The sequence below is a fragment of the Somniosus microcephalus genome, chromosome 9 (genome assembly GCF_052327205.1).
Source record: "Somniosus microcephalus isolate GS21.2 chromosome 9, FLI_Smic_1.0, whole genome shotgun sequence".
NCBI lineage: Eukaryota > Metazoa > Chordata > Chondrichthyes > Squaliformes > Somniosidae > Somniosus > Somniosus microcephalus.
This window is the reverse complement of record NC_140995.1, coordinates 198,333,253-198,358,295: the sequence shown is the minus strand read 5'-3', so window position 1 is coordinate 198,358,295 and position 25,043 is coordinate 198,333,253. Positions and strand designations below refer to the sequence as shown.

Here is a 25,043-nt window from a genome sequence, read left to right as displayed (position 1 = left end):
CGAGAGCATAGGCCTTACACTAAACATCCGTAAAACAAAGGTCCTCTACCAACCTGCCCCCGCCACACAGTACTGCCCCCCGATTATCAAAATCCACGACAAGGCCTTGGACAATGTGGACCACTTTCCATACCTCGGGAGCCCACTATCAACAAGGGCAGATGTCGATGACGAAGTCCAACACCGCCTTCAGTGTGCCAGTGTAGCCTTCGGTCGCCTGAGGAAAAGAGTGTTTGAAGACCAGGACCTCAAACCCGGCACTAAGCTCATGGTCTACAGAGCAGCCGTGATACCCGCCCTGCTGTATGCCTCAGAGACATGGACCATGTACAGCAGGCACCTCAAAGCACTGGAGAGGTACCACCAACGCTGCCTCCGCAAGATCCTGCAAATCCATTGGCAGGATAGGCGCACCAACGTCTGTGTTCTCGCTCAGGCCAGCATCGAAGCTTTGACCACGCTCAATCAGCTTTGATGGACGGGTCACATCGTCCACATGCCCGATACGAGACTCCCAAAACAAGCACTCTACTCGGAGCTCCGACACAGCAAGAGAGCCCCAGGTGGGCAGAGGAAACACTTCGAGGACACCCTCTAAGCCTCCTTGGAAAAAATGCAACATCCCCACTGACACCTGGGAATCCCTGCCCAAGACTGCACAAAGTGGAGGAGAAGCATCTGGGAAGGTGCCGAACACCTCAAGTCACTTCGCCGGGAGTAAGCGGAAGCCAAGCGCAAGGAGCACACGTCAACCCAAGCACCCCACCCACCCGCCCCTTCAACCACCGTCTGCCTCATCTGTGACAGAGACTGTAGGTCCCACATTGGACTCATCAGTCACCTGAGAACTCATATTTTTAATGTGGAAGCAAGTCATCCTCGGTTCCAAGGGACTGCCTAAGAAGAAGACATTCAGACATACCACCACCAATACTACAGTGGGTCCCTCCCAACAAGCCATCCTAGAATCTCCAGTGTAAAACCGGGATGTGAAGTAACAGGATTCCAGCCTAATTTGCTGCCCTTCCCTACATTTCTACATTAGAACAGTGACTACACTTCCAAAATGCTTTACAGCCAATTAAGTACTTTTGGACGTCCGGTGGTGGTGGTGAAAGGTGCTATACAAATGCAAGTCTTTGTCTATGTTTCTATGTTTTTCCTGCGGAAGTGTGTTGGAAGGGCCACAGTTTTTCAGGGCCAAGGTGCTTCAGAATTCTGCCAGTAACAACTAATTGCATGTATTCATCACTTATTTAGGGGTTTGATTGCATGATAAAAATTATTTTAGTTTAATTTTATTATGATCAGAATTGTAAGGTTTGACATCATTTATCATTTTAGAAAGGGTGATTCTAATGCAATGCATTTCCGTTTTCTAAAAGTATCAAAGCGTATTGGAACAGTATCATGTTATATACTTTGATTAACTGTAATTTCAATACTTCTGTATGGTGACAGGAAGATACAAATGTATTTGGATGCATATGGATTATTCCTCAATTTAGTACAGAAATAATATTGACTGAAGCACTGGAAACACCACCAAATCGATTACAGTATTTTAACTAAAATGTATTTGTGCCCTGGTTGCAGGCGGTATGCTGGAAAACAAGCAAAATTGTTTTGATGACTTTCAATGTGCTGCTGAAATTCTCATCAAAGAGGGCTACACTACTTCAAATAAACTGACCATTAATGGAGGCTCTAATGGTGGTCTGTTAGTGGGTATGTTGACGTGTTTTTGTGTGTATCGGTTCATAATCATGTACATCGACAAAGATTTCCCATGGGTTAGTATGCTACCTTAACACAAATTACAGGGATTTCATGGCACTGCTTGAGGAGGAGGGGTTGGAAGAACAGTGGCAGTACTGAACTTGTCCTTTTGATTTTTGTCTGTCAGTTCCCTGTGGGTATGATTTATGACTAAAACTCAAATTCATCAGGATATGCATAAAATAATTGAGTTAAGACCTTTTTCCTCCAATTATTTGAACCATCACTGCGACACTGCAGTTACAATGCTTTATCTTTAACCTTCTGTTCGAGGGAGGGTTTCACCTCTAAAACATCGACTTGTGTTCTCTTGACAGATGCTGCTTGACTTGCAGTTTGTTTTCAGCAGTTTGTTTTTGTTTTTAACCCATGTAATTCTGGTATATGATTTTACTGTAAGTTTCTTTTAAAGTGTTACTCCATGGCTTTAATCATAATGGTTTCTCACATTAATTTGTATTTGAAGATACTTTTAAATTCATCTATTTGCAATATATTGTTTGCACCCATGTAGAGCAATGCAATAGCATAGCTACTGAATAACCATAATTGGACCTTAATTATCCACTTTTCCAATTACGTACCAGACTTTGACAGGCCAGAGCCTTGCAACAATGTTGCCTCATTGCAGTCACTGGTACTGATTTCTTGTCTGTCATAAGCCAAGCTTGCAACCAAAGAAAGATTAAATAAATTTGTGTTTGTATATTATGTGTCTACCATTACCATACCTACATGTAAAACCAAAGTTAGGAAACTCTATTATCTACCAATTTTCATTTTCTAAGGAGGAATTACCCCATTGTGCCAGATAATGGAGGTAACATAAGAAGTAGGAGCAGGAGTAGGCCATACGGCCCCTCGGGCCTGCTCCGCCATTCAATAGGATCATGGCTGATCCGAACCCAGACTCACGTCCACTTCCCTGCCCGCTCCCCGTAACCCCTAATTCCCTTATCAGCTAGGAAACTGTCTATCTCTGTTTTAAATTTATTTAATGTCGCAGCTTCCACAGCTCTGAGGTAGCAAATTCCATAGATTTACTACCCTCTGAGTGAAGAAGTTTCTCCTCATCTCAGTTTTGAAACGGCGGCCCCTTATTCTAAGATTATGCCCCCTAATTCTAATCTCACCCATCAGTGGAAACATCCTCCCCGCATCCACCCGATCAAGCCCCCTCACAATCTTATACGTTTCAATAAGATCGCCTCTCATTCTTCTGAATTCCAATGAGTAGAGGCCCAACCTACTCAACCTTTCCTCATAAGTCAACCCCCTCAACTCCGGAATCAACCGAGTGAACCTTCTCTGAACTGCCTCGAGAGCAAGTATATCTTTTCTTAAATATGGAAACCAAACCTGTACGCAGTATTCCAGGTGTGGCCTCACCAGTACCCTGTATAACTGAAGCAAGACTTCCCTGCTTTTATACTTCATCCCCCTTGCAATAAAAGCCAAGATTCCATTGGCCTTCCTGATCACCTGCTGTACCTGCATACTAACCTTCTGTGTTTCATGCACCAGGACCCCCAGATCCCTTTGTACTGTAGCACTTTCCAGTTTCTTTCCATTTAGATAATAACTTGCTCTTTGATTTTTTCTGCCAAAGTGCATAACCTCACACTTTCCAACATTATATTCCATCTGCCAAATTTCTGCCCACTCACTTAGCCTGTCTATGTCCTTTTGCAGGTTTTTTATGTCCTCCTCACTCACTGCTTTCCCTCCCATCTTTGTATCGTCGGCAAACTTGGATACATTGCACTTGGTCCCCTCCTCCAAATCGTTAATATTAGATTGTAAAGAGTTGGGGTCCCAGCACTGACCCCTGCGGAACACCACTAGTTACTGATTGCCAACCCGAGAATGAACCATTTATCCCCACTCTCTGTTTTCTGTTAGATAGCCAATCTTCCACCCATGCCGGTATATTACCCCCAATCCCGTGATTTTTTATCTTGTGCAGTAATCTTTTGTGTGGCACCTTGTCAAATGCCTTTTGGAAGTCCAAATACACCATTTTACAATGGTTCTGGCCTCCTAACTGGTGTGGGGTGAACAAGCATTCTAATACTTCGAACGGACCAATATTTTGATCTAATTGTTCTTTCACGTGTTTTATGAAGCTTTTCAGCTCTTCATCTACCATAGAGTCATAGAGTTTTACAGCACAGAAAGAGGCCCTTCGGCCCATCGTATCTGCGCCGCCCATCCATCCCTGTCCAGTCTAATCCCATTTTCCAGCATTTGGTCCATAGCCTTGTATGCAATGGCATTTCAAGTGCTCATCCAAATGCTTCTTGAATGTTGTGAGGGTTCCTGCCTCTACCACCCTTTCAGGCATTGAGTTCCACATTCCAACCACCCTCTGGGTGAAGAAGTTCCTCCTCAAATCCCCTCTAAATCTCCTGCCCCTTACCCTGAATCTATGCCCCCTTGTTATTGACCCCCCTACTAAGGGGAAAAGTTCCTCTTTACCCTATCTATGCCCCTCATCATTTTGTACACCTCAATCAGGTCCCCCCTCAGCCACCTTTGCTCCAAGGAAAACAACCCCAGCCTGTCCAGCCTCTCTTCATAGCTGAGGCGCTCCATCCCAGGTAACATCCTGGTGAATCTTCTCTGCACCCTCTCCAAAGCAATCACATCCTTCCTATAGTGAGGCGACCAGAACTGCACACAGTACTCCAGCTGTGGCCTCACCAGCGTTTTGTACAGCTCCATCATAACCTCCCTGCTCTTATATTCTATGCCTCGGCTAATGAAGGCAAGTATCCCATATGCCTTTTTAACCACCTTATCTACCTGTTCCGCTGCCTTCAGGGATCTATGTACATGTACACCAAGGTCCCTCTGACCCTCTGTACTTCCTAGGGTCCTACCACTCATTGTGTATTCCCTTGCCTTATTTGTCCGTCCAAAATGCATCACCTCGCACTTTTCAGGGTTAAATTCCATTTGCCACTTTTCCGCCCATCTGACCAACCCGTTTATATCGTCCTGTAGCCTGAGGCTTTCCTCCTCGCAATTTACCACCCCACCAATTTTCGTGTCATCTGCGAACTTACTGATCATACCTTTTACATTCTCATCCAAATCATTTATGTAGATCACAAACAACAAGGGACCCAGCACCGATCCCTGAGGTACCCCACTGGACACAGGCTTCCAGTCACAAAAGCAACCTTCGACCATCACCCTCTGCCTCCTGCCACATCACATGACTCTGTCATAATAGAAAACTGCAGTTAAACTCCTGATAAAACATAGAATAAAAATACTCCTACAAATGTTTTACAGGCCTTCTATTTTTCATTTCAAACGACAGCAGCACCACTGTTGAACCTAACGTTTTTGAATTATTCTTTAGGGGACACCCTGCAAATATGACTGTACCCTGCAACTACGACTGTACCCTACAGAGCCCCAGTACAAACTTCCTAATAATGTCAGGTACCCATGGAAAACAGAGCTATCACTGCAGAAGTTATTTTTTATTATTCTACCGCAAATGAAAATAGCATGCTATTAGCTATGACCCCTGGGATTCCTTTAACTACCCCACTTTGAAGACCTATAGTGTAAGCAGACTACAACTCTGAGTTTGACTTCGCCGTTTGAGTTAGTGATTTGATTTATTATTGCACCACATTTGCAGTACCTAATTTTTGAAATTAATGTGTTTCCTCAAATTTTGGTCTAGGCTTTGTATGTGTGTGATATAATCAGTAGTTTAAAAAAAGCATGAAATGAAAACCTGATAATCACGATGTATGTTCGTCACTGGTGTTATTGGCAAAATTGTAAAAGCCACAAGTATAAGTGCAAATTTAATGTTGGCACCTACCACTGATAGCTACAGTAATACAATGAAGAGGATTCTTCATGGTAAGGTGCATTGATGATCCGACCTATCTAAATATCTAAAGAGTGGCTGATGGAAAAAGTTAAACCTTACCTGGATGAATAAACAGGAACTTGGTTAACACACTCGTGCTTTGTGTACAAAAGCAGAGCTCTGTCATGCCACATAATAAAAAGTTCCTTTTTTTTTTACAAATGGAGTTTTAGACAGACCAAATATTGTAAGTTCAAGAACTGACTTCCGGTCTTGTTGCCTATGAAAGCAACATACAAAACTGCCTAGACATTCACACCTCCGGAGAGCTATGTCACACCTCCAGTCAGTTACCATAGGGATGTTGTTTAGCTGTTATTCTTTAATTGATTGCATCAGAAATTCTATTGTCTTTCTTTTGAATTTGTTCATGAATTTAGGCAGCGTCACATCTATTGCCTATCCCTAGTGACCCTGGGTTGGTAGTGGAAGGCTGCCTTTTGGATGTGCAATCGAGAAGAAGCCCCACCGCTGCCACCACATCGGGGCAACTAAGGATGGGCAAAAGATGCAACCAAAGAATGTAAGCTGCAGATAAATTCACTATCTAGAAAGGAAGACAATTAATGTCTAAAATTTAATACCTGTGACGTGAAAGACTTCATTTTTCATGAAAACCCTGCATTGTTGGTCATCCACAGTTCAGCTTTCAATTATGTCTTACGGTGATAACTGGGCTCTGTATTTTCTTGGAAACTGCGTACATACATATATGCTCAGACTATACAATTTGGATTCAGCTAACAGAGTCATAGCTCTTGGCAAAAATATCAAGTTCAAGCCCAGTTTTGAGAGAGGCTGAGGCCTTCAAGTCAAAACTAATGAATGCATTAAAAGACACAAAAGACAATTAAATAGATAAATTTAATAATATTATTGTTTTTTTTAAACCCTTATTTTGGACATGAGAAATTTCAATTACAGGAAACTTTGTGCTATCCGGCACCGACGGGACCGAGCTGCTGCCGTACACTCCAGAGCTAATGTTGAAACATCATCTCCGTATGAATCAACAAACCCTGTTGCTTAGCAACAGCCTCTAAACAGTCAGCAAGCGTCTCTGTAGTGTCTCTAGCTGAAGCTTTTGCTTAGCTACAGACCTTGCACGGCTTGACTGTTCAAAGAAACGAAATGAAAAGAATAAAAAACGGCTCCTGATTTTTGCCGGTGGCTCCAGCTTGCCGGACGGTTCGCCTCCGGATAACTCAAAGTTTCCTGTACTAAGGAAAGTATTTTGAATGATTTGTAAGGAATAGATCATACAGCACTACATGGTGTTAATGGAGAGCTACAACAGGTAAGTCATAAGATTGACATTGGAAATCCTATTGGAGCACTGCTTACTGGGAAATGTAACTAGTGAGTATAACAGGTAAGTGTGGGCATTCTTGCATAAGAAATCCCATAAGAAATGTTTGCATAGTTTTCAATGAGTGCACAACCCACATAATTTCAACAAATTGATAGATACAGATAGATTTACGATTTTCTACGCTTAGCACACACAGGAAATCTTTTTCTTCATTGGGATGAGTAGAGGGAGCGTTATCTAACTGCTGGCTGTGCTATATCTGACCTCAATATGCTTCTTGCTGATAGTCTGTGCCAAAAGTAAGTGTTCCCTTCATCAGAACTAACATTCCTACCTTGGATGAGCACAAAAATATATTCTAAGATTATCATTTACAAAGAAAAGGGTTCTTATTACATCTAGATTGATCCTGAGGGAGAAAAATTACTTTTTTAGACCCAAATATATAGAATTATAGAATAGTACAGCACAGAAGGAGGCCATTCATCCCATCGAGTCTGTGCCGGCTCTTTCGAAGAACAATCCAGTCACTCCCACTCCCCGACTCTTTCCCCATATTCCTGCAATTTTTTCTCCTTCCCGAAGTATTTATACATACATTTTTGCTTTATCAAGAAAAAACACACTCTAAGCTTTGTAATTCATTGTATTTTTTATATTGGAATCCTATTGGCAAGTCAAAAAATGTAAATATTCTATAACGTGATTCACATAATTTTCTAAAGGTAACATCAAGTATTGAAGGAATGAATCATAAAATCTAAATGAATTATGCATGAAGCATATTAGATTTTCAATTGTATTGATTTTGGCATTTAATTCTATTCCCAATGAAGAGTTGTCTGCAGACATGCTTTAGACCATTACTGCATAATTAATTGTATAACAAGTTCATTAGGTGTGTGTGTCTGTCTGTCTGTCTGTCTCTTCGGTAAATTAATTTTGACCATTCTTGCATTTCTTTCTCTCGCTCTGTTTACAGCGGCTTGTGTGAACCAGCGACCTGACCTCTTTGGTTGTGCTGTAGCGCAGGTGGGAGTCATGGATATGCTCAAGTTCCACACGTTTACCATTGGACATGCCTGGACCACTGACTTTGGCTCTTCAGAATGCAAGGAGCAGTTTCAGTATCTCATCAAGTAAGTTGTATGTGGAGACTTTCCAAAAGTTGCTCTGATGACTCACCAAACTTATTCTGTGAGTAACTGAGCCATACAGACCAGGAACTTCCCAAGTCCAATCCCTAGTCTGTGCTGTTAGCTGATCACTGCTGCAGTAGGGACACAACAGTTGACCCTGGGTGTCCTGAATTTGGGAAGGGAAAATGGGCAAGGTTCCCCACTGCACTATTCAACATCTCTTGCTGCAAATGCAGATGTGTGAACCTTCAGTGAGAACCGGATCAGTTCTCTTTCAGCAGGCAAATAGCCTACTGAAAGATCCCTATGGTAGATCAGTATAAGAGCAAACTTCGGAGCTATGGGAAATGCTCCAGAATGGAGCATGAGGAAATACAAGGGAAACAACTCTCTTCAGTCCCTTTTAAGACATATAAAAAGCAAATATATCTCTGAGAATGAAGAGATGCAGAACCAGAATGGGCCACATGCAGGCTGTGGGAGTCGAAACTGATCTGAAGACCAAACACAGATATTTTGAAATAAACAAGGAAGTAAGAATTTAGGACTAGGATTCTTATAAAAGTTAATAAAAATGCTCCATTATTGCTGCAGGCAAAAATCAAAATACAGCACCTTTACAATATTCCATTCCCAACACAATTTTTAAGTCTTATCAGCAGTGAACAGTATGCTTCATGGCACTTACTAGGTAACGTCCTTCCCCACTACTGTATTTACCTTTTTTTGCAAGGTATTGGTATAGATTCGGCTTAGGTGAAACCCAACCCTTCTTAAATGAGCTTCCCTTGCCCCAGAATTTATCCCAGTGGCCTAGAAGTTGAAACTCTCCCTTGCGTATCATCTGTCAAACCATGTGTTAATCTGTCCAAGCTACATAATTGCCGTAGTTGGATCAGAATGATTAAATTAATACACGAGAGGGAAGAAATTTGACTTGCACTTAAAACAGGCGGAAAGTTGCTGAGCAATTGCTCGGTGTATTGGACCGTGCCAGCCTGAGATCCAAGCCAAATTCAGTTTCGGACATCATTTGAATGAAAGCAGCAAGCTGTGAGCACCAAACAGGCATCCCAAAGCAGCTCGTCGGTCGGGGCCTGATATATTCAGACAAGGGGCGCAAGCCCGGGTTGGCAGCGTCCTGTAGTATTTTTGTGGAACCAGCAGGAGCACCCCTGCTCCTTCTGGTTCAACAGAAATATAACGTTGAACAAATTTTATGGCCGTATTCTGACTGGCCTCTTTCAGGCTTGGTACAAGTAGATTGAGCTTGTGTAGTGCAAACTCTATCCATTTGTACCTGAATTTCACATCAGGATCCTACAACCAGTGTGGGACTCCAATTTGCTTAGTAAAGTAGCCTGAATATGGCATTAGTTGGGCCTTGGGTGTCAATGAGGCGGACTAGGTGCCCCACCTTTAAATTTCAACCCCTAGTTGCCGTGAGTTGAATTTCCCTCCTGAGGTCTCTTTTTACATACACTTGTTTTCTCGGTTATGCATCCAAACAGTTCTTTTATTCAGTCTTTGCATTGTCGGCTTTCTGGAATGAGAAAGTTAACATTACAGAGTTAGGCATTTCATAATTTTGCTGATAAAACTTAAATTTAGGATCATGATATTGTCACTGAATGTTTTGATATTAATAGATATGAGATTTTAGTACTAGGCCATCAGGGATGCTAGATGTTGGGCGTAAAGCTTAAATACTGAAAAAAAAAAATCAAAACAGTTATCCAATTTTAATGTGAAAGCTTGGGAAAGCTTCTGAATAGCTGCATCAAATTTAAGATGGTTCTTCCCAATGTATGCATTATATGGGATGTGTCAGCTTAGAAAACTATGAAAATAATGCTTGAAATGTTCAGAGGATTATAGATCTATTTGGGGTTTTGTCACCATTTTCAAAATAAAACTGTTGGAAATGTGAAGTAAAAGTCTAAATATTTTAATTCAATCTTCAAGACAGAAAATTTCTGCAGATTTCTTCAGTTTTCTGCAGAAAATTTTGATAGAGTATAATGTATTATTAAAATGTATAAATTGGTGTTAAATTAAAATGAAAAGATAAATCCTAACAGAACTGTTCTAAATAATCTATGTACACCAATTTGGCCAATTCAGTTAAATATTCAGGATGCAAAATGGTCATTTATGGCTTGTGGGAATAATGCATGAACAACTTAACCTCTTAAACTCCCAAGAAAAGTTGAGCATAGGTTCCATACATCAAGACTGGGACAGAATGGTTTTCCTGTCCCAAATGCTGTCGTTTATTCATGCTGTGAAAGTGCCAGTAAATTGCACCACCTGTGACGATTTTTATTTATTCAAAAAATCTTTGAGGATTATTTTCAATTGATATTAAAAAGTGGGGAATTACCTCTGCAGATGTATCCGTGACATGGTCAGCCACGTGCCATTCAAGTCATGACCCTAAGTTGCAACTAGTTCAATGAATACTATTTGATGTTTAGAGAGTAATTTTCATGATATAATGTGTAAAATTTCTCTGCAAATATCTATTCTGTCACAGGAGTCTTACATTTTAAATTATTGAATGGTGCTTAAATTGGATATCTCAACCTAATTGTAAACCTGAGTTTTTGGGGTTTTAAAGAGTTCAGTTTCATATTTAAGGCCATGGTAGTGTGTATCTGTAATACTCGATTCTTAAAGTATTGATGGCTATATTTTCTCTCTTTTTTAGATACTCTCCACTTCATAATATTAAGTTGCCAGAAGGTGATGGTATTCAGTATCCAGCAATGTTGTTGATGACAGCAGACCATGATGATCGTGTAGTTCCTCTCCACTCTATGAAATTCATAGCTACTCTGCAGCATGTTGTTGGCCGGAGTCCAAATCAGATTAACCCACTGTTCATCTATGTTGATACCAAGGCTGGGCATGGTGCAGGAAAACCAACAGCTAAAGTAATTCAGGAGGTCTCTGATATGTATGCCTTCATTGCCGAAACATTGCATCTTGAATGGGTCAATTGAAATAAGCATTGTTATCTGCGCATATAATTGTTATTGGGGCAGTAGTGTCAAAATATGTAAACAAATTTGGAACACTATTTACATTTAAGAATGGAATATCATAATAAAATAGTATGTTCTGTGGGACTGAATGGCATTTTGAGAGCTCAGTAGAGTAACTAGTCCTACAAAATAAGTGATATGTAAAAAATAGTAGTTAACATTTAGTAGCCATGTGCAGCATTTTGAGAAATAAATGACACTAAGATTCCAGTGGTTATTTACTCCCATAAACAATACCTCATTGTTATAGTGAGGTCCATTTTGTGTTTGTGTTTTTAATTCAATTGGAATATTGTCATAATAATTGACTGTTCCCTGAGATTCTTTTAAATTATTGGACTTTTTTACTTGCAAAGAAACATAAGCTAATAGGGCTGGATTTAAATACATAAATAGAAGATTTTCAAATGAATGGCTGCAGTGATTGTCCATTTAAACATTTATGTTTTCTGCAGTTCTGGAAGGCATGGAAACAAAATAGTGTTCTGACATTTCATATAGAGTGGAGGTTTACTTCAGATTCAGCACAATTCAGACCTTTTTTTTGCCATTCCCTTTTCCTTTCCATCACCAGTCACTCGCCTCTGCAGATACTTCAGTTAGAACTATTAACAATTATTTTCATAATTATTTAGACATACTGAATAAAATGAACAATCCTATGAGGTTGGGGTTTCTTCTACTTTCCAAAAATAAATGATAGCCTTCCGTAGCTATTGGCAGTTAATTTGTAGCTTTATAGAATTGTCCATCCTACTAGATCAAAATATAACAGTTTCCATGCGCTTGGCTGCATATGGCACTGTTGGAAGCTATTCAAAACATGAAAGTTCAGGGACACAGTAAACAATATAAATTTATATCTCTATGATCTAATTTCTGCGTTCTGTTAGTTTTTTGTGTGTTATGTTCAAGAAATTCCAGTACAGGACACCTTGGATTTTTCAGAGCTCCTGCTGTTTTTCCTGGTAATGTGCAATTTCACCATGTGGTAGGAGGGAGAGAGGTTTGAGATTTTGTCCTAGTGGTATCGGGGGGGGTATTTGGTAAATCATATGCTGTGACCCAGTAGAATTAAGTTAAACTAATACTGATTTAGCATTTTTTTTTTTTTAAAGTGTTAGTAGTGTAAAGAAATAGAGCATAGGTTTATGAATTATTTTTCTTGCCTTAGCCTCTAAAGTATGTACCGCAAAATCTGATGCCATTTAAACTACAAAATCTGATACCATTTATAGATCAGTTCAGACAGCCAGATGTTTACCATGTGATTTCAGTGTATTTCAATTGTATTTGACTGTTCAGTAATTTTTACCTCAAATATTAATTGAAGAAGGCACTAGTAACTAATAATTCAGGTTCACACCTTCTTATGCTGAATTAATGTATCACGGTTTCAGTACCTGAAAAAATAAAAAGCAATTTGCCGTACCTTTCTGCTTTTCTGAATTTATTTCCCATTCTACTAGGAATTATTTTTCTTTTTAATATTGCTATTCCTCATTCTACATCCTCTATACTCAACTAGGAGTAAACTCAGCTCAACAATGCAGAGAACTGCAAAAACAGTGCATATATTTTTATTAACGGTTGCTGGGACAGTCATTTCATCTATTTCTCACCCACACCCCCAACTCTTGTCAATGTATAGTTCCACAGGTGCTGGTAGTCTTCCAGTACATTGCCCAGGTGTTCATTTTTCATTTGTGAGCCTAGATAGTATGCGTCACCGGGTAATTAGATTATGCGGGCATCACAGTCTAGGCTGGTACGGATCTCACTTGACGTCCTCACATGCATGTTCTAGCAAGAGGCACCGAATAGCAATCAGGCGCAGGATACCTGGGTGATTTTTAACCTGTCAAGCCCAGAGTCACTGGGGCCAATGATGGCATCTCCACATGACTCTCCCATCCAACACTAAAATGCATCTCCCCAGATACCATTCACTTCTTTTTCTTAATTGCCAGTTTCAAATTAACCTTAAGATCTTAACTGCATCAATGGGGGGAATATTAACATGGGTGAGTGCGTGGGATTAGGGTGCAAGTGGGGGGTTAAATCGGGAAAAATTCCGAACACGTCGGGAAGCTGGCTCCAACCCTCTGACTTCTGGGTTTTACAGAAATGGGACAAGGGGCGGGCAGCCAACCTGCTCCCAGGAGGAGGGTTGGCATTTTAAATATGTTAATGAGGCCGACAGCCTGTAATTTATTTTGCAGTGGGCGGTCGAGTTTCCCAGACCTCAGGAAACCCGGCAGCTGAAGCAAGGCGAAGACAGCTTCAGGGAGAAGCTAAGTGCCTTTACAGCACTGCTTGTGGGCCAGGTGGAGCAGGAGTGCTTCCCCCCCCACCCCCCCCCCCCCCCCCAAACCACCCTCGGGGTCGGGGATCGGACCACCTTGCCCTGCGGCCTGCCCCGCGTGCTCCTCACCAGACTGGAGGCCAAGGTCGTCAATCAGGCTGACTTCCGGGCGGGGAACCTGTCGGCCAAAAGACGCACGCTACGGTGTTAAAACCACGGCATGCGGGGAAACCCAGACTTCAGGGTTTCCCGTCCGAAACTCCGTCCCCTGCCTACGTAACCCGCCCCAGTAATTATCCAGGCCAATGAAGAGGTAATCAATTTTATATAATTTTGTGTTGAGTCCATTGTTTAGATACCCAGCTTGTTTGCTCTGAAACACATGACCTTTTTGTTACACTTGTCTTTGAGAGTCTGGCAATTCTAAAAGACTCCCTCACCAAACATAATATGCAAGGGACCTGTGAATGAAGTTGATGGGTGTTGACCTTGGAACCAATTCTTTGGCCTGACACTATTATGTTGAGCTGTGAAAAGAGCATGCAAACTCCTGAGCAGTCCACTGCTTCTAGCTCAAAGAACATACAATATCATTATCCAGTGAGCAGATTTGTTTCATGTCTTTCAGTACCAGTCATTAGTACACTTCATACTTGACCAAATACATAGTACCTAGGGTGGGAAAGCAAGAGATGCATGCTTACACCATGCGCACCTTGTAAATCAAAAGATATTGTGGGATGAGGGGGAAGTGGGATATGAGGAGGAGGATAACTTATGAGGTTACCAGCATCTTGTATCCTTTCAGCTCCACTGCTGGCCAAGGGCTCAGCCATGCCCCCGCCAAGAATGTCCAGCACCGTCTCCTCTGAGGGGTGAGGTGAAGCTAGGAATGGGAGGTGTGCCTCATGTTTGGTACAGATTGTTGGTAGGTGAGTGATTGAGGGGGGGGCTGTAATCATGCAATGAGCATTGTGCGAGGCTAGTGATACAGTTGGTAGGAGGCGGCTTTTGAAGATGTGTTCACTGACCTTGACCACTGGTCATGAAGCTTCTTTGGGCACTGGAGCCAGGCCGTGGGGATGACACTGCTGGCAGTGACGGCCTCTGTGATCTGGTCCCACATCCTTCTTTCTGGAGTGTCTCTCTTGCAGTGTTGACCCACTGCATAAAGCTGGAGTGCTGCGTGCGAGACCCTGGGTGCCACTTCCCTGGTTTGTTGAGCCACTTGTGTTGGTGCTGAAGCACTTTTACCATTTTCTTAAGTGCGGAAAGCAATTCAGCTTTAAGAGCCGAAGACTGCCATGTGGGAATTATTCTTAATGTTTATTTTTTTTTCAGAAGGCAGTTGAGCTCTAAGTGCAAAAGACTGCCCATTTTAAAATTATTTTTATTTTTTTCATTTTAGAAGGCAGTTCCTTTTTAAGGGACTGACACTGCTTTTTAAAATGACAGCCTTGCTTTAAGACAACGCTGTTCTCGCTTCAGGGACGCTATGGCCATGCTACATTGGGCCTCCTGCTGAGAGGAGTGCCGGAAAAAGAGGGATGCACGATAAGTTTCGTGCTGCGCTACTTTAAATTAGCAGGCAGCACCAAAATACCAGTGCTGCCTGCAATATGAATTCAGGCGGCCCGTTGGGGAGCGAGCGGGGAAGTGGCTTTGAGCCCAAGGTCAGCCATGATCTTACTGAATGGCGGAGCAGGCTCGAGGGGCCAAGTGGCCTATTCCTGCTCCTATTTCTTATGTTAACTTCGGCCCGCGGTGGCACCGGCAGGTTTCCGGCATATTGGAATTTCTAAGCCTCTGTTTCTCTGACAAGATGTTCATATGGTTGGACTCATGGGGACAGAGATATTTTTTCCAGAGTGTTCTCCAGATGTGATTGGCCTGCTGCTGAGCAAATTTCTCACAGCAGATAACCCAGTTTAAAGTCTGTTGGTATTTGAAGAGTTATTTCCTCCCGTGAGTCCGAGGAATTCATTCATAACTCTTCCTGCAAGCCAAAAAGGTTATTTGCATCAACCAGGTTCCACACTTTTCATGTCTACAAAATTCTTCCTCAGGTTTTAAACATCCAAAGACAAGAAAAGGCTAATACAGTTTATGTGTTTTAAAAAAAATTGCTAGGCTGCAGCACCAGTCCTCCACCTAGCAATAATGCCTACAATCCTACTCTCATTTTAGGAAGCTAAGTGGAAAGCTGTTCATAACCATCAACAGACCAAAGGAGGAGCATCACCATTGCTAGGGAGAGTGCTGCTGGATTACTTGACTCTTGAGTCAAGAGTTCTCAAATGAAACAGTGTTATTCATTCACTAACCCTTAAAAGGTCTAGTCCAAGGAACCATTCAGTTGACTGCTCAGTGCTCTTGTGTGGGTTTATGCAGTACAGCTACTAGGGACAGAACGGACTTTATTCACAAAAGTTGTTCTCAAAGGTCAGGGAGAATCCTTTAAATCCTAAACCAAGTTCCTCAAAAAAAAAAAGTCCACAAGTCATCAGACAGTCTAGCCAGGAGGCTGGCTAGCCCCAGAATTACTATTTCTATATGGCTGTTCACGCAGTGTTGTAAATGCCTCGGGATTTGCATTCAAGGGGCAAACCACAAATACAAAGGAACAAGTCTGCCCCGGAAGGTTTCATAAAGTGCATATCTGTAGTAAGGGCCTGCCTAAAACTTCATCACCTGCATATCTATACAGATTTAGATAATTGACTTATTAGGACTACCATCCAGGATGTACCAGCTTCCTGAAGGCAGTGGGGCTTTCAAGTAAATTTAGGGAAATCCCCCAAAAAGACTATATAAAGGACCACAAAATTCACAGTATTCCATTTCAAGCTTTCCTGGCCATCGTCTCTCTCAACTTCAATATTTGCTCTTGACAATGCAAAGGGAAGCTCAAATCTTCATTTTCCATCAAAGAAGCTCAGCATTAACTGTTCAGTTGCTCTGGATTTTATGACTGGTCATTGTAGGGTTTTTTTTTAAATTAGATTCTTCTAAGACAACCTGCTGTTTCCAATGGTTCCAAGAGTTTACCGAAGTTGTACTTAGAGCAGATAGCTAAGCCTTAGCATTAGGTGCAGCCTGGTAGCACTCTTACCTCTGACTCAGAAGGTTGTGAGTTCAAGCTAGGCTCCATAACATAACCTGACACGTTAGTGCTATATTGAGGGTGTGCCAATCTGTTGGAGGTGCAGTCTTTTGGATGGGATGTTAAACACAGGCCTTTTCTCTCTCTTTAGGATGCAAAAGATCCCAAGACACACTTCAAAGAGCAGGCCAGTGTCCTGGCCAACATTTATTCTATGACCAATTCCGCCAAGAATGACTGCTCCTTTACCTCATCTGCTGCATGTGGGATCTTACTGTGCACAAATTGGCAGGCACGTTTGCTCAGGCGCCAGTTTGTTTGTTGTGTTTCGCGCGTGCTTGAACATTTTGATTTCTCGGCCAAAAGCTCCTCTCCACCCCCGCAACAAAACAAAAAATTCTGGAAGAGCGACGATTTGAAGTCGAACGGCGCGGTCCATCCCGTGTCTCACTCCTGAGCTGTGACCGCACCGGGAGTTGGGGGCCGCTGTCTGTCGCTCGGTAACCTGGTTGGATTGCATTTTCACATGTTGTCTGCAGCTGTAACACGAGATGCTTATCTGTAACTATTTTTAATACAGTAACAGGGTGGTTCATATATCTCGCTATATATATAAAGTGATTGATGACTGCTGCTAAATCTAGCTAGGATGGTTTTAACCCTAACCATTCCTTAAGCAATTTTTTTTTTCGGACACAAGCTGTTCTTATGTAAAGCTTCCAGAATACGGAGTTCAAAGTACTAAAGGTTATACAGTAAATTCTAAAACCTACCCTTTCCCCCATATGTTTTTACTTTGCTCAAATATGTATCCACTTTCTTTTATAAAGTTTTCATGGATTCTGTTTCCACTGCTGTTACTGATTGGTCATTCCATGTCGGAACAGCCTCAACTTAAAAAAAATCTCACCTCACCCTTCATTCTTATGAGGATGATGTTAAAGTTAACCTTTAGTTACCAACTAGCCGACCAGTGGAAATAAGCCTTACCTTAGCAAAACCTCTCAAAATTGTTAACAATGTTGATGTCTCCTGGGTCTGATTCACTCTTTAATCCTATTTGTCATGTCTACAGCAAGAAGTAGTACTGGACTAAAGTAGATGAGTGATCAGGGGACCCAAGTCATTGGCGGCTTTCAATATAACTGGACTGGTTCCGTGTCCCGCAATTCGATGGTCACTAGGACCCGCTATAAACCTGCTACCAGCAGTAAGTGACTGGGGCACATGTTACATCCTCAACACGCGGATGCATCTGACCGCACCCCGGGACTTGGGTTTCACTCCGTCGCTCTCAGAGCCCTTATTTTATTTGTAAAATGAAGGAAAAGAAAGGCAGAAAAGTGTGTGTCCATAACCGGGAAGTGATGGAGCTTTTTTTGTAAAAAAAAATAACAAAACCGGGGCAGCCCTTCCCCGCTCCAGCCCCCCTCCCCGGTGCTCGTCCTATTGCTATTTCTGACTCATGCTTCCAACCATCTTTCGCAGGCGGACCAGATCTGAGTGAGCGGTCGCTCCAGGATGGGAAGCGAAAACACGACTTTCTGGGAGACGCTGCTGTATGGTCACCATGCCTGCACCGGCTGGAAGCAGAGCGTGGAGGGCTCCATCTACCACTTAGGCAACATCTTCTTTATTTTGGGTTACATGGGCGGCAGCGGGCTGGTCGGGCTCCTGTACATCAACCTTTTCTTATGCTGTGGTTTCCTCTGCACTTCCATCTGGGCGTGGACCGACGTGTGCGCCGCCGATATCTTCTCCTGGAACTTCGCGCTGCTGGTCATCTCCGCCGTGCAGATCATCCACGTTGCCTACCAGCTCCGGAGTGTCTCCTTCCAGGAGGATTTCCAGAGCCTGTACGCCGCTCTCTTCCAGCCGCTGGGGATCCCGCTGCCCATCTACAAGAAGATCGTCACCTGTTGCAGCGTGGTCTCTCTGGAGAAGGACCACTGCTACGCCATGGAGGGCAAAACCCCAATCGAAAGGCTTTCTCTCCTCTTGTCCGGGAGGTTGGTGACACTGACCGACTCCCTCCGTGTGTGTGTGTGTGTAGTTAAAGTGTGCTGCTACACACGTTCGTGCCGCGAACTTTAGCTTGACACGGGTGCACGAAAGAAATCAAACCGGGTAGATCGGATGGGATGCTTCAGATTATTTGGAATTGTGATTCGATGAGGAGAAAAGTTCAGTTCCACCATAAGTGTAAATTCGTGTTTCTTTTTCGTTGAATTTCATTTTTTTTAAAGCGATTGCATTGCAAATAAATGAATTTCTGATAAACCTCAGGGTGCAGCTCCCAAAAAACCGAGCGATCTGAGGTATACTGGCTGTTAGCGGGTTGAGTATGCATTCATTCATGTTTTATTCCTGTAAGATGCTTGTAACCTACGTTGAGATCTATTATATATCTATATCGTAATCTGTGCACCGACGCCCAGAGGCTGCACTGAACTGATATCACATAAAACAGAAAATGTTGGGAATACTCAACAGGTCAGGCAGCATCTGTGGAGAGAGTGGAGTTAACGGTTCAGGTCGGTGACCCTTCGTCAGAACTGAACCGTTAACTCTGTTTCTCTCTCCACAGATGCTGCCTGACCTGCTGAGTAAGTAGTTCCAGCATTTTCTGTTTTTATTTCAGATGTCCAGTATCCGCAGTATTTTGCTTCCATACTGATGTCTGCTGGTGTCACATAATCTCCCTTATTCGTTGGCAGGATTCGGGTGACGGTGGAAGGGGAGTTTTTACATTACATTTATCCATATCAGTTTCTGGATTCTCCTGAATGGGACTCACTCAGGCCGTCAGAGGATGGGATCTTCCAGGTAAAGTGAGGAGCACACGTTTAGCGAGAGTTCAAGAGTAAATTTCTATTAGCAATCTTTTGGGGACAAGGGACAATATATAAAACAGCAAGTCCGTAAGCACAAAGCCGGCTACTTTTGATTTTTTTTAAATGCACATTATCTTCGTCTTTATACTTGAACCGTCTATCAATTCATGAACACAACTCGCCAACATGGCGAGATACTTCCCTCTCTGTCTATCCTTGTACACAGTCAGTGCAAGTTGCGAGAACACAATTCTGTTAGGAAGGAACCGTATTCCATGGTTTCTACCAAAGGGCGCTTCTGTTCCAAGCAAATCACTTTGGGATATAATTTGCACTGGCATATACTGAGATTCTATTTTAGGATTATGTTTAATTGTTAATGGCCTGAGAAATACGCATAGGATTACATAGGATATACAGCACAGAAACAGACTATTCATCCCAATTAGTCCATGCCAACTCGAGCCTCCTCCCGTCTTTCCTCATCTAAATCTATCAGCAAAACCCTCTATTTCTGTCTCCCTCATATACTTGTCTAGCCTCCCCTTAAATGCATCCATACTATTCACTTCAACCACTCCCTGTGGTAGCGAGTTCCACATTCTCACCACTCTTTGGGTAAAGAAGTTTCTTCTGAATTCCCTAGTGGATTTCTTGGTGACTATCTTAAATTGATGGCCTCTAGTTATGCTCTTCCCAACCTTTTTTTTAATGGTTAAGACCCACAAAGGGTTTCAGTAAAATGAAGTAGTCCGGTCCTTCGCACAGATCCTATAACTTGGTCCCCGTTTCATGCCTTACGAAGGACTGAGGGCTTTTGCTTTGAACCCTTGCGCTCCTCTGCTCGCTATATTTCGCGATCTAGCAAATGTATTAGTGAGGATTTTCACGTTAAATCCCGAACTCGTTATTTGAGGACCTGTTTACGATTTCATTAGAGGAAAGCTTGAACACATTTGCTATGTCCCAATGCTTAGTGGGCAGGGGAGAATTCCTCCTCCTCCACCTGTTTAGTCCCAAAGGATCAAAAAAGACCCCGAACGCAGGATCAACTTCAGCCTTCGGCGCTGCTATACACAGTTTAACATTAATATTACTGTAAAACTGTTAACCGGCTATTTAGATTGCAACCTATACCTTGTCACGAGTTACGGGTTAATATAACAGTAACAGAACCTGTTTTCTGGATTTGAAAGCATTAGTTTGCAGGATTATTTTGCTGTTCTAATGGTTATTGGATGGTTATTTAAATCTGGATTATTCGCTCTGATGAATATATTTTTATTTTAGATGACTGGAAGACGATTTTATAATGGTAACATTGGAGGACCAGTTATTGCAACCTCTCGGGATAGCAATTGATATCATTGCCTAACATGTTCCCTTTATTCCCCCCTATCGAGGTGACTCTAACAGCCGAGACGGGCTGTCGTTTTGCGGCCTGGAGGAGGAAGAAACTCTACCTGTTATTCGCCCAGCACCGCCGCATTTCCAGACTGTTTTCTGTCTTAATTGGGAAAGATATTGCCGACAAACTGCACTCGTTGAACGACAAAGCCTGCGTCAGCAACGGATTCCGTTATGATATCCGGCTGCCGAGCTTCTACCACCTGGCTGTGCCTGTTGGCGAGCTGTCAGAAAGAAACCCCAGGCAACTTCGGTTGTGAGTTGCCTTCCCCGAAACGAAGCCCAGAGACTGACTGGCGGCGCGACCTGGTGCGGGAGCACCCTCAGCGAGGGAGGGGTGAGAGTGGGAGTCGCCCCCTGCCTGGAGCCCTTCACTCCGGATAGACCTGGGGGGCGGAATAGAGCAAAAACCCCCGGGTGACTGACTGCCGCTTCAGTGCTGCTGTTGTGTAGATTTTGTATGTGGCGACGCCTCCATGTGCCCGTCCAGCCCGACCTTTTAGAATATGTAAAGGGGTAAAAACAGCCTCCTGCTTTACATTACACCTCACGGTTTGTAAGTAGGAGAATGGGGTCTGCACTTAGCCGGCAGAGAGATCCAAATGGCAAATCGTGTTTGCCAATGGCTGTAATGATTTACTAAAATTTGGGGGGAAATGCACATACCTTATAAATGTATATCGTATTTGAGCTCAATTCTCTACTGCCTTTTATTCTCTGTCGGCGAAATATGCCTCAAGAAAACATATTTCGAAAAGCGGAGTTACTGTGCTTCTGAGTTCTTTTGCACAGCTGCCCTCAGCCCAGTGAAACATGCACCGCCTGATCCCACCGTGCTCCACATAACCCGCCGTGAGATAACAGTGAGCGCCGCGCCGTGCGTTTCCAGTGCCTGCGGCGGCTGGATTCGGATTCTCACCGCACGGATGTTGCTTTTCTGCGGGGCTGCGTTTTACCTGCGTGCCTTTAACAGAATGAATTTACCCGATAGAAGACCGGGGGCGAGGCCGTAAAGAGTTACAGGACACTCCCGAAAGTAAACCCCGAAAGCTCGCCGCACTTTCCCGGACACGACCTGCATTGCGGAATGAATGCTGAACGGGCTGCCTCCGTGATCTTTGGGGGGTGAACGGCAGGATCAGAGTAGTGAAGTGCACGGCATCGTGTTTCTATGTGTTCTTCCCACATCGATAATGACAATGGATTTTTTAAAAATCTGAAAATGCGGCTCTAATTCATTTTCTAACTCCACACTGTGGTTTATTGTCCAGGGAAGCCAAATGATTAAGGGAGGATGTGTTCTGCATTTGCACTGAAGGCATGTAAACAACGGTGGAACGAGTGCAGTTTCCTTTAAAAGGAGAAATTACTTGTTTAGTTGCTATCAATAATTGCATTTACTCTGAACTACAAAGGAAAGATATCTGGTTTCCTTGTAATACAATACATTAATGATAGTTACTGACGGAAGTTCAAAGTAATCGATGTAATTGGCACTTTCCAGCTGATTTGTGTTCAATAAAGACAGCGTCAAACGTATTTGGATTAGGATGTTACATCAATCCTCGAGAATGCCAGTGTATGATTATAAATGTTTGCCGGTAGACTGGATACATTATCAAATAACAATAATTAATTTGGTCCCGAGAATTTACTGAACTATAATCATCCTCCTTTCAGCAGTATGGTTCTGCCAAAGCTGCAGCAAAGACCCAACATTCATGCACGTCATCCATCCCCGTTACCCAAAAACACACACCAATTAAATTAAATGTTCTACTTTCCCCAAGCCTTAAGGGATAGTTTCTTTGGAATCGTATCCAAAGAGCAATATAGGCTTCAAGACATAGCTCAGGTACAGCACTGATGTTTTAAAACTCTAGGGATAGATCAGGTCATCTTGCCCATGGGCTTTTTAAAAAAAAAATTGAGAATCCAAGGTTAAGAGCCAAAGTTCATTGTGGTTGGAAAGAGGAGAACATTGTAAATCAGGAAAAAGCTATTAACGTGGCAAGCTTGGGGGTTTAAAACACCTGAAAACTGTAGGTGTAAAGAAAAGACTGAGGGAAGAAAGATTTGAGGTCCTGGGGAAAATGAGCCAGAATAGTGAATAGTGAACAAACATGAATGTTTTCCGATGCTTTGGCAACATAAGATGTAACTTGTCATGCCAATAAAGCGATTTGAGTTGAAATTGAATTGAATTGAATGCGCCACAAGTCTTAGCTTCAATGCAGTGATTATGTAGGAGGCCATGTAGGATGGTATATTTCAACCTAGGAGAAACAACAGCTGAAAGTTCAGAGGATCACTGAGCATCATAGTATCAATAAAATCAAAACAAGAAAGGTTACAATGGAGAGAAGTTGAAAGCTAGAGGTGAGCGAGGACTTGCCTATCAGATGATAAACCTTTTCTTGTATCCAGGAGTATGAGAGAGATGGTAGAAGAGCTTCCCCAGATATGGGAGCGGTATTGATGCCCTGGATGGACTTGGGCCTTATAGGGAATAATCAGTTGTTGCAGAGAAAAGAGCAAAACTAGCTTTTGATTTTCAGCAGCAGAGGAGATGTGGGAATTCCATTTGAAGCCAGAGAAGAAAGGGACATCAAGAATGCTGGTGGGTGAGACGGACTAACAGCCTGGTGATCAAGGATAACATTTTGGTACTGTGATTCAAGTGACATAGTGAGAAATAACACAGGGTACATGAAATGGATCAAATGATCTCTAATGCCATCTGGATTGATTCTTGAATTCCTTGTTTAAACACACTGATCCTCGATCTGTCAGCTAGTTTTTTCAGACACATCCAATATATTCATAGGCATTTAATAGGGTAGAAATTGGACAGTGGCCAAAACTGAGCGTGATCCCAGTGACACGCAGCAATGGTGTGCTGGAACAGAGAGGTCCGAGGATTGTCCTAAATTGGTCCTCAGACCTCATCATAATAATTCTGGTGAGCTGCAGCCACCAATCAGGCAGGCCAACGTAACCCGCTGGTCAGGGCCCATCTAATTTCAGCTGGCACCAAGGCCCACAGATAAGTCTGGGATGGGGCAGGGCAGGGGGAGAGGCCATCAGGAGGAGGCAAGCATGGACCAACAGCAGCCTTGTGAAGCCTGGAGGAGCACTCCTGCTCCTTCCGACTCCACAAAAACAATGAAATTTCTCCAAGTTTTGGGGTCTTTTACTGAGCAGCAGCCAGTGCTGGTTAGGCTGCTCAAGACCCAGAAATACCAGCATCACAAGCTCTGACTAGTCTAACCAAATTTAAGAATTCAACTTGTATTTATATAGCGCCTTTAGCGTAGTACGTAAATCGTCCCAAAACGCTTCACAGGAGTATTAAATACAAAAAATTTGACACCGAACCACATAAGGAGAAATTAGGGCAGATGACCAAAAGCTTGGCCAAAGAGGTAGGTTTTAAGGAGCATATTAAAGGAGGAAAGAGAGGTAGAGAGTCAGAGAGGTTTAGGCAGGGAATTCCAGAGCTTAGGGCCTAGGCAACAGAAGGCACGGCCAGCAATGGTTTAGTGATTATAAACAGGGATCCTCAAGAGGGCAGAATTAGAGGAGCGCAGATATCTCGGGGGGGTTGTGGGGCTGGAGGGGATTACAGAGATAGGGAGGGGCGTTGCTTAACGGGGAGCCAATGCTGGTCAGCGAGCACAGGGGCGATGGCTGAACAGGATTTGGTGCGAGTTAGGACACGGGTAGCCAAGTTTTGGATGACCTCAAGTTTACATAGGGTAGAATGTGGGAGGCCAGCCAGGAGTGCATTGGATTAGTCAAGTCTAGAGGTAACAAAGGCATGGATGAGGGTTTCAGCAGCAGATGAGCTGAGGCAAGGGCGGAGACTGGCGATGTTACGGAGGTGGAAATAGGTGTTCTTAGTTATGCTGCGGATATGTGGTTGGAAACTCATTTCAATGTGACACCAAGGTTGCGAACAGTGTGGCTCAGCATCAGACAGATGTTAGGGAGAGGGATGGAGTCAGTGGCTAGGGAACGGAGTTTGTGGTGGGGACCGAAAACAATGGCTTCGGTCTTCCCAATATTTAATTGGAGAAAATTTCTGCTCATCCAGAACTGTATGTCGGACAAGCAGTCTGACAATTTAGAGACCGTGGAGGGGTCGAGAGAAGAGGTCGTGAGGTAGAGCTGGGTATCATCCACGTACATGTGGAAACTGACGCTGTGTTTTCGGATG

At 43.0% G+C, this 25,043-nt stretch overlaps 2 protein-coding genes and 1 long non-coding RNA gene across 5 annotated transcripts in view; 2 read left to right on the top strand and 1 right to left on the bottom strand.

Annotated features, from left to right (window-relative positions):
* The window catches only part of LOC147112936 (prolyl endopeptidase-like), a 136,529-nt gene extending 123,923 nt beyond the window's left edge, over positions 1 to 12,606 (top strand). For 2 of the 3 annotated variants that reach the window (XM_085997725.1, XM_085997723.1), the window contains 3 exons: positions 1,597 to 1,728; positions 7,972 to 8,128; positions 10,839 to 12,606. In XM_085997725.1, the coding sequence (XP_085853851.1) occupies positions 1,597 to 1,728; positions 7,972 to 8,128; positions 10,839 to 11,133 (584 nt within the window). In that variant the 3' untranslated portion in view covers positions 11,134 to 12,606. The remainder of the gene's footprint in view (positions 1 to 1,596; positions 1,729 to 7,971; positions 8,129 to 10,838) is intronic. The other variant, XM_085997724.1, reaches the window with a different exon arrangement.
* LOC147112935 (uncharacterized) lies at positions 8,122 to 17,763 on the bottom strand. The gene is made up of 3 exons (XR_015079599.1): positions 17,574 to 17,763; positions 16,833 to 17,122; positions 8,122 to 9,671 (listed from the first exon to the last, which is right to left on the bottom strand). It is a non-coding gene; the product is annotated as an uncharacterized LOC147112935 (long non-coding RNA).
* A 79-nt stretch (positions 17,764 to 17,842) lies between these two features.
* popdc3 (popeye domain cAMP effector 3) lies at positions 17,843 to 22,363 on the top strand. The gene is made up of 3 exons (XM_085997730.1): positions 17,843 to 18,592; positions 19,301 to 19,409; positions 20,821 to 22,363. Exons 1-3 carry the CDS (start codon positions 18,105 to 18,107, stop codon positions 21,082 to 21,084), a joined length of 861 nt encoding a protein of 286 aa, XP_085853856.1. The 5' UTR covers positions 17,843 to 18,104; the 3' UTR covers positions 21,085 to 22,363.
* Positions 22,364 to 25,043: the final 2,680 nt, after the last annotated feature.

What these genes read in the sequence shown, in the direction of transcription:
- popdc3 (XM_085997730.1), top strand. Translation starts at nt 18,105, where the DNA reads ATGGGAAGCGAAAACACGACTTTCTGGGAGACGCTGCTGTATGGTCAC. An exon ending in TCTCTCCTCTTGTCCGGGAG is followed by an intron (nt 18,593 to 19,300) that starts GTTGGTGACACT and finishes ATTCGTTGGCAG; the next exon opens with GATTCGGGTGACGGTGGAAG. An exon ending in CAGAGGATGGGATCTTCCAG is followed by an intron (nt 19,410 to 20,820) that starts GTAAAGTGAGGA and finishes CCCCCTATCGAG; the next exon opens with GTGACTCTAACAGCCGAGAC.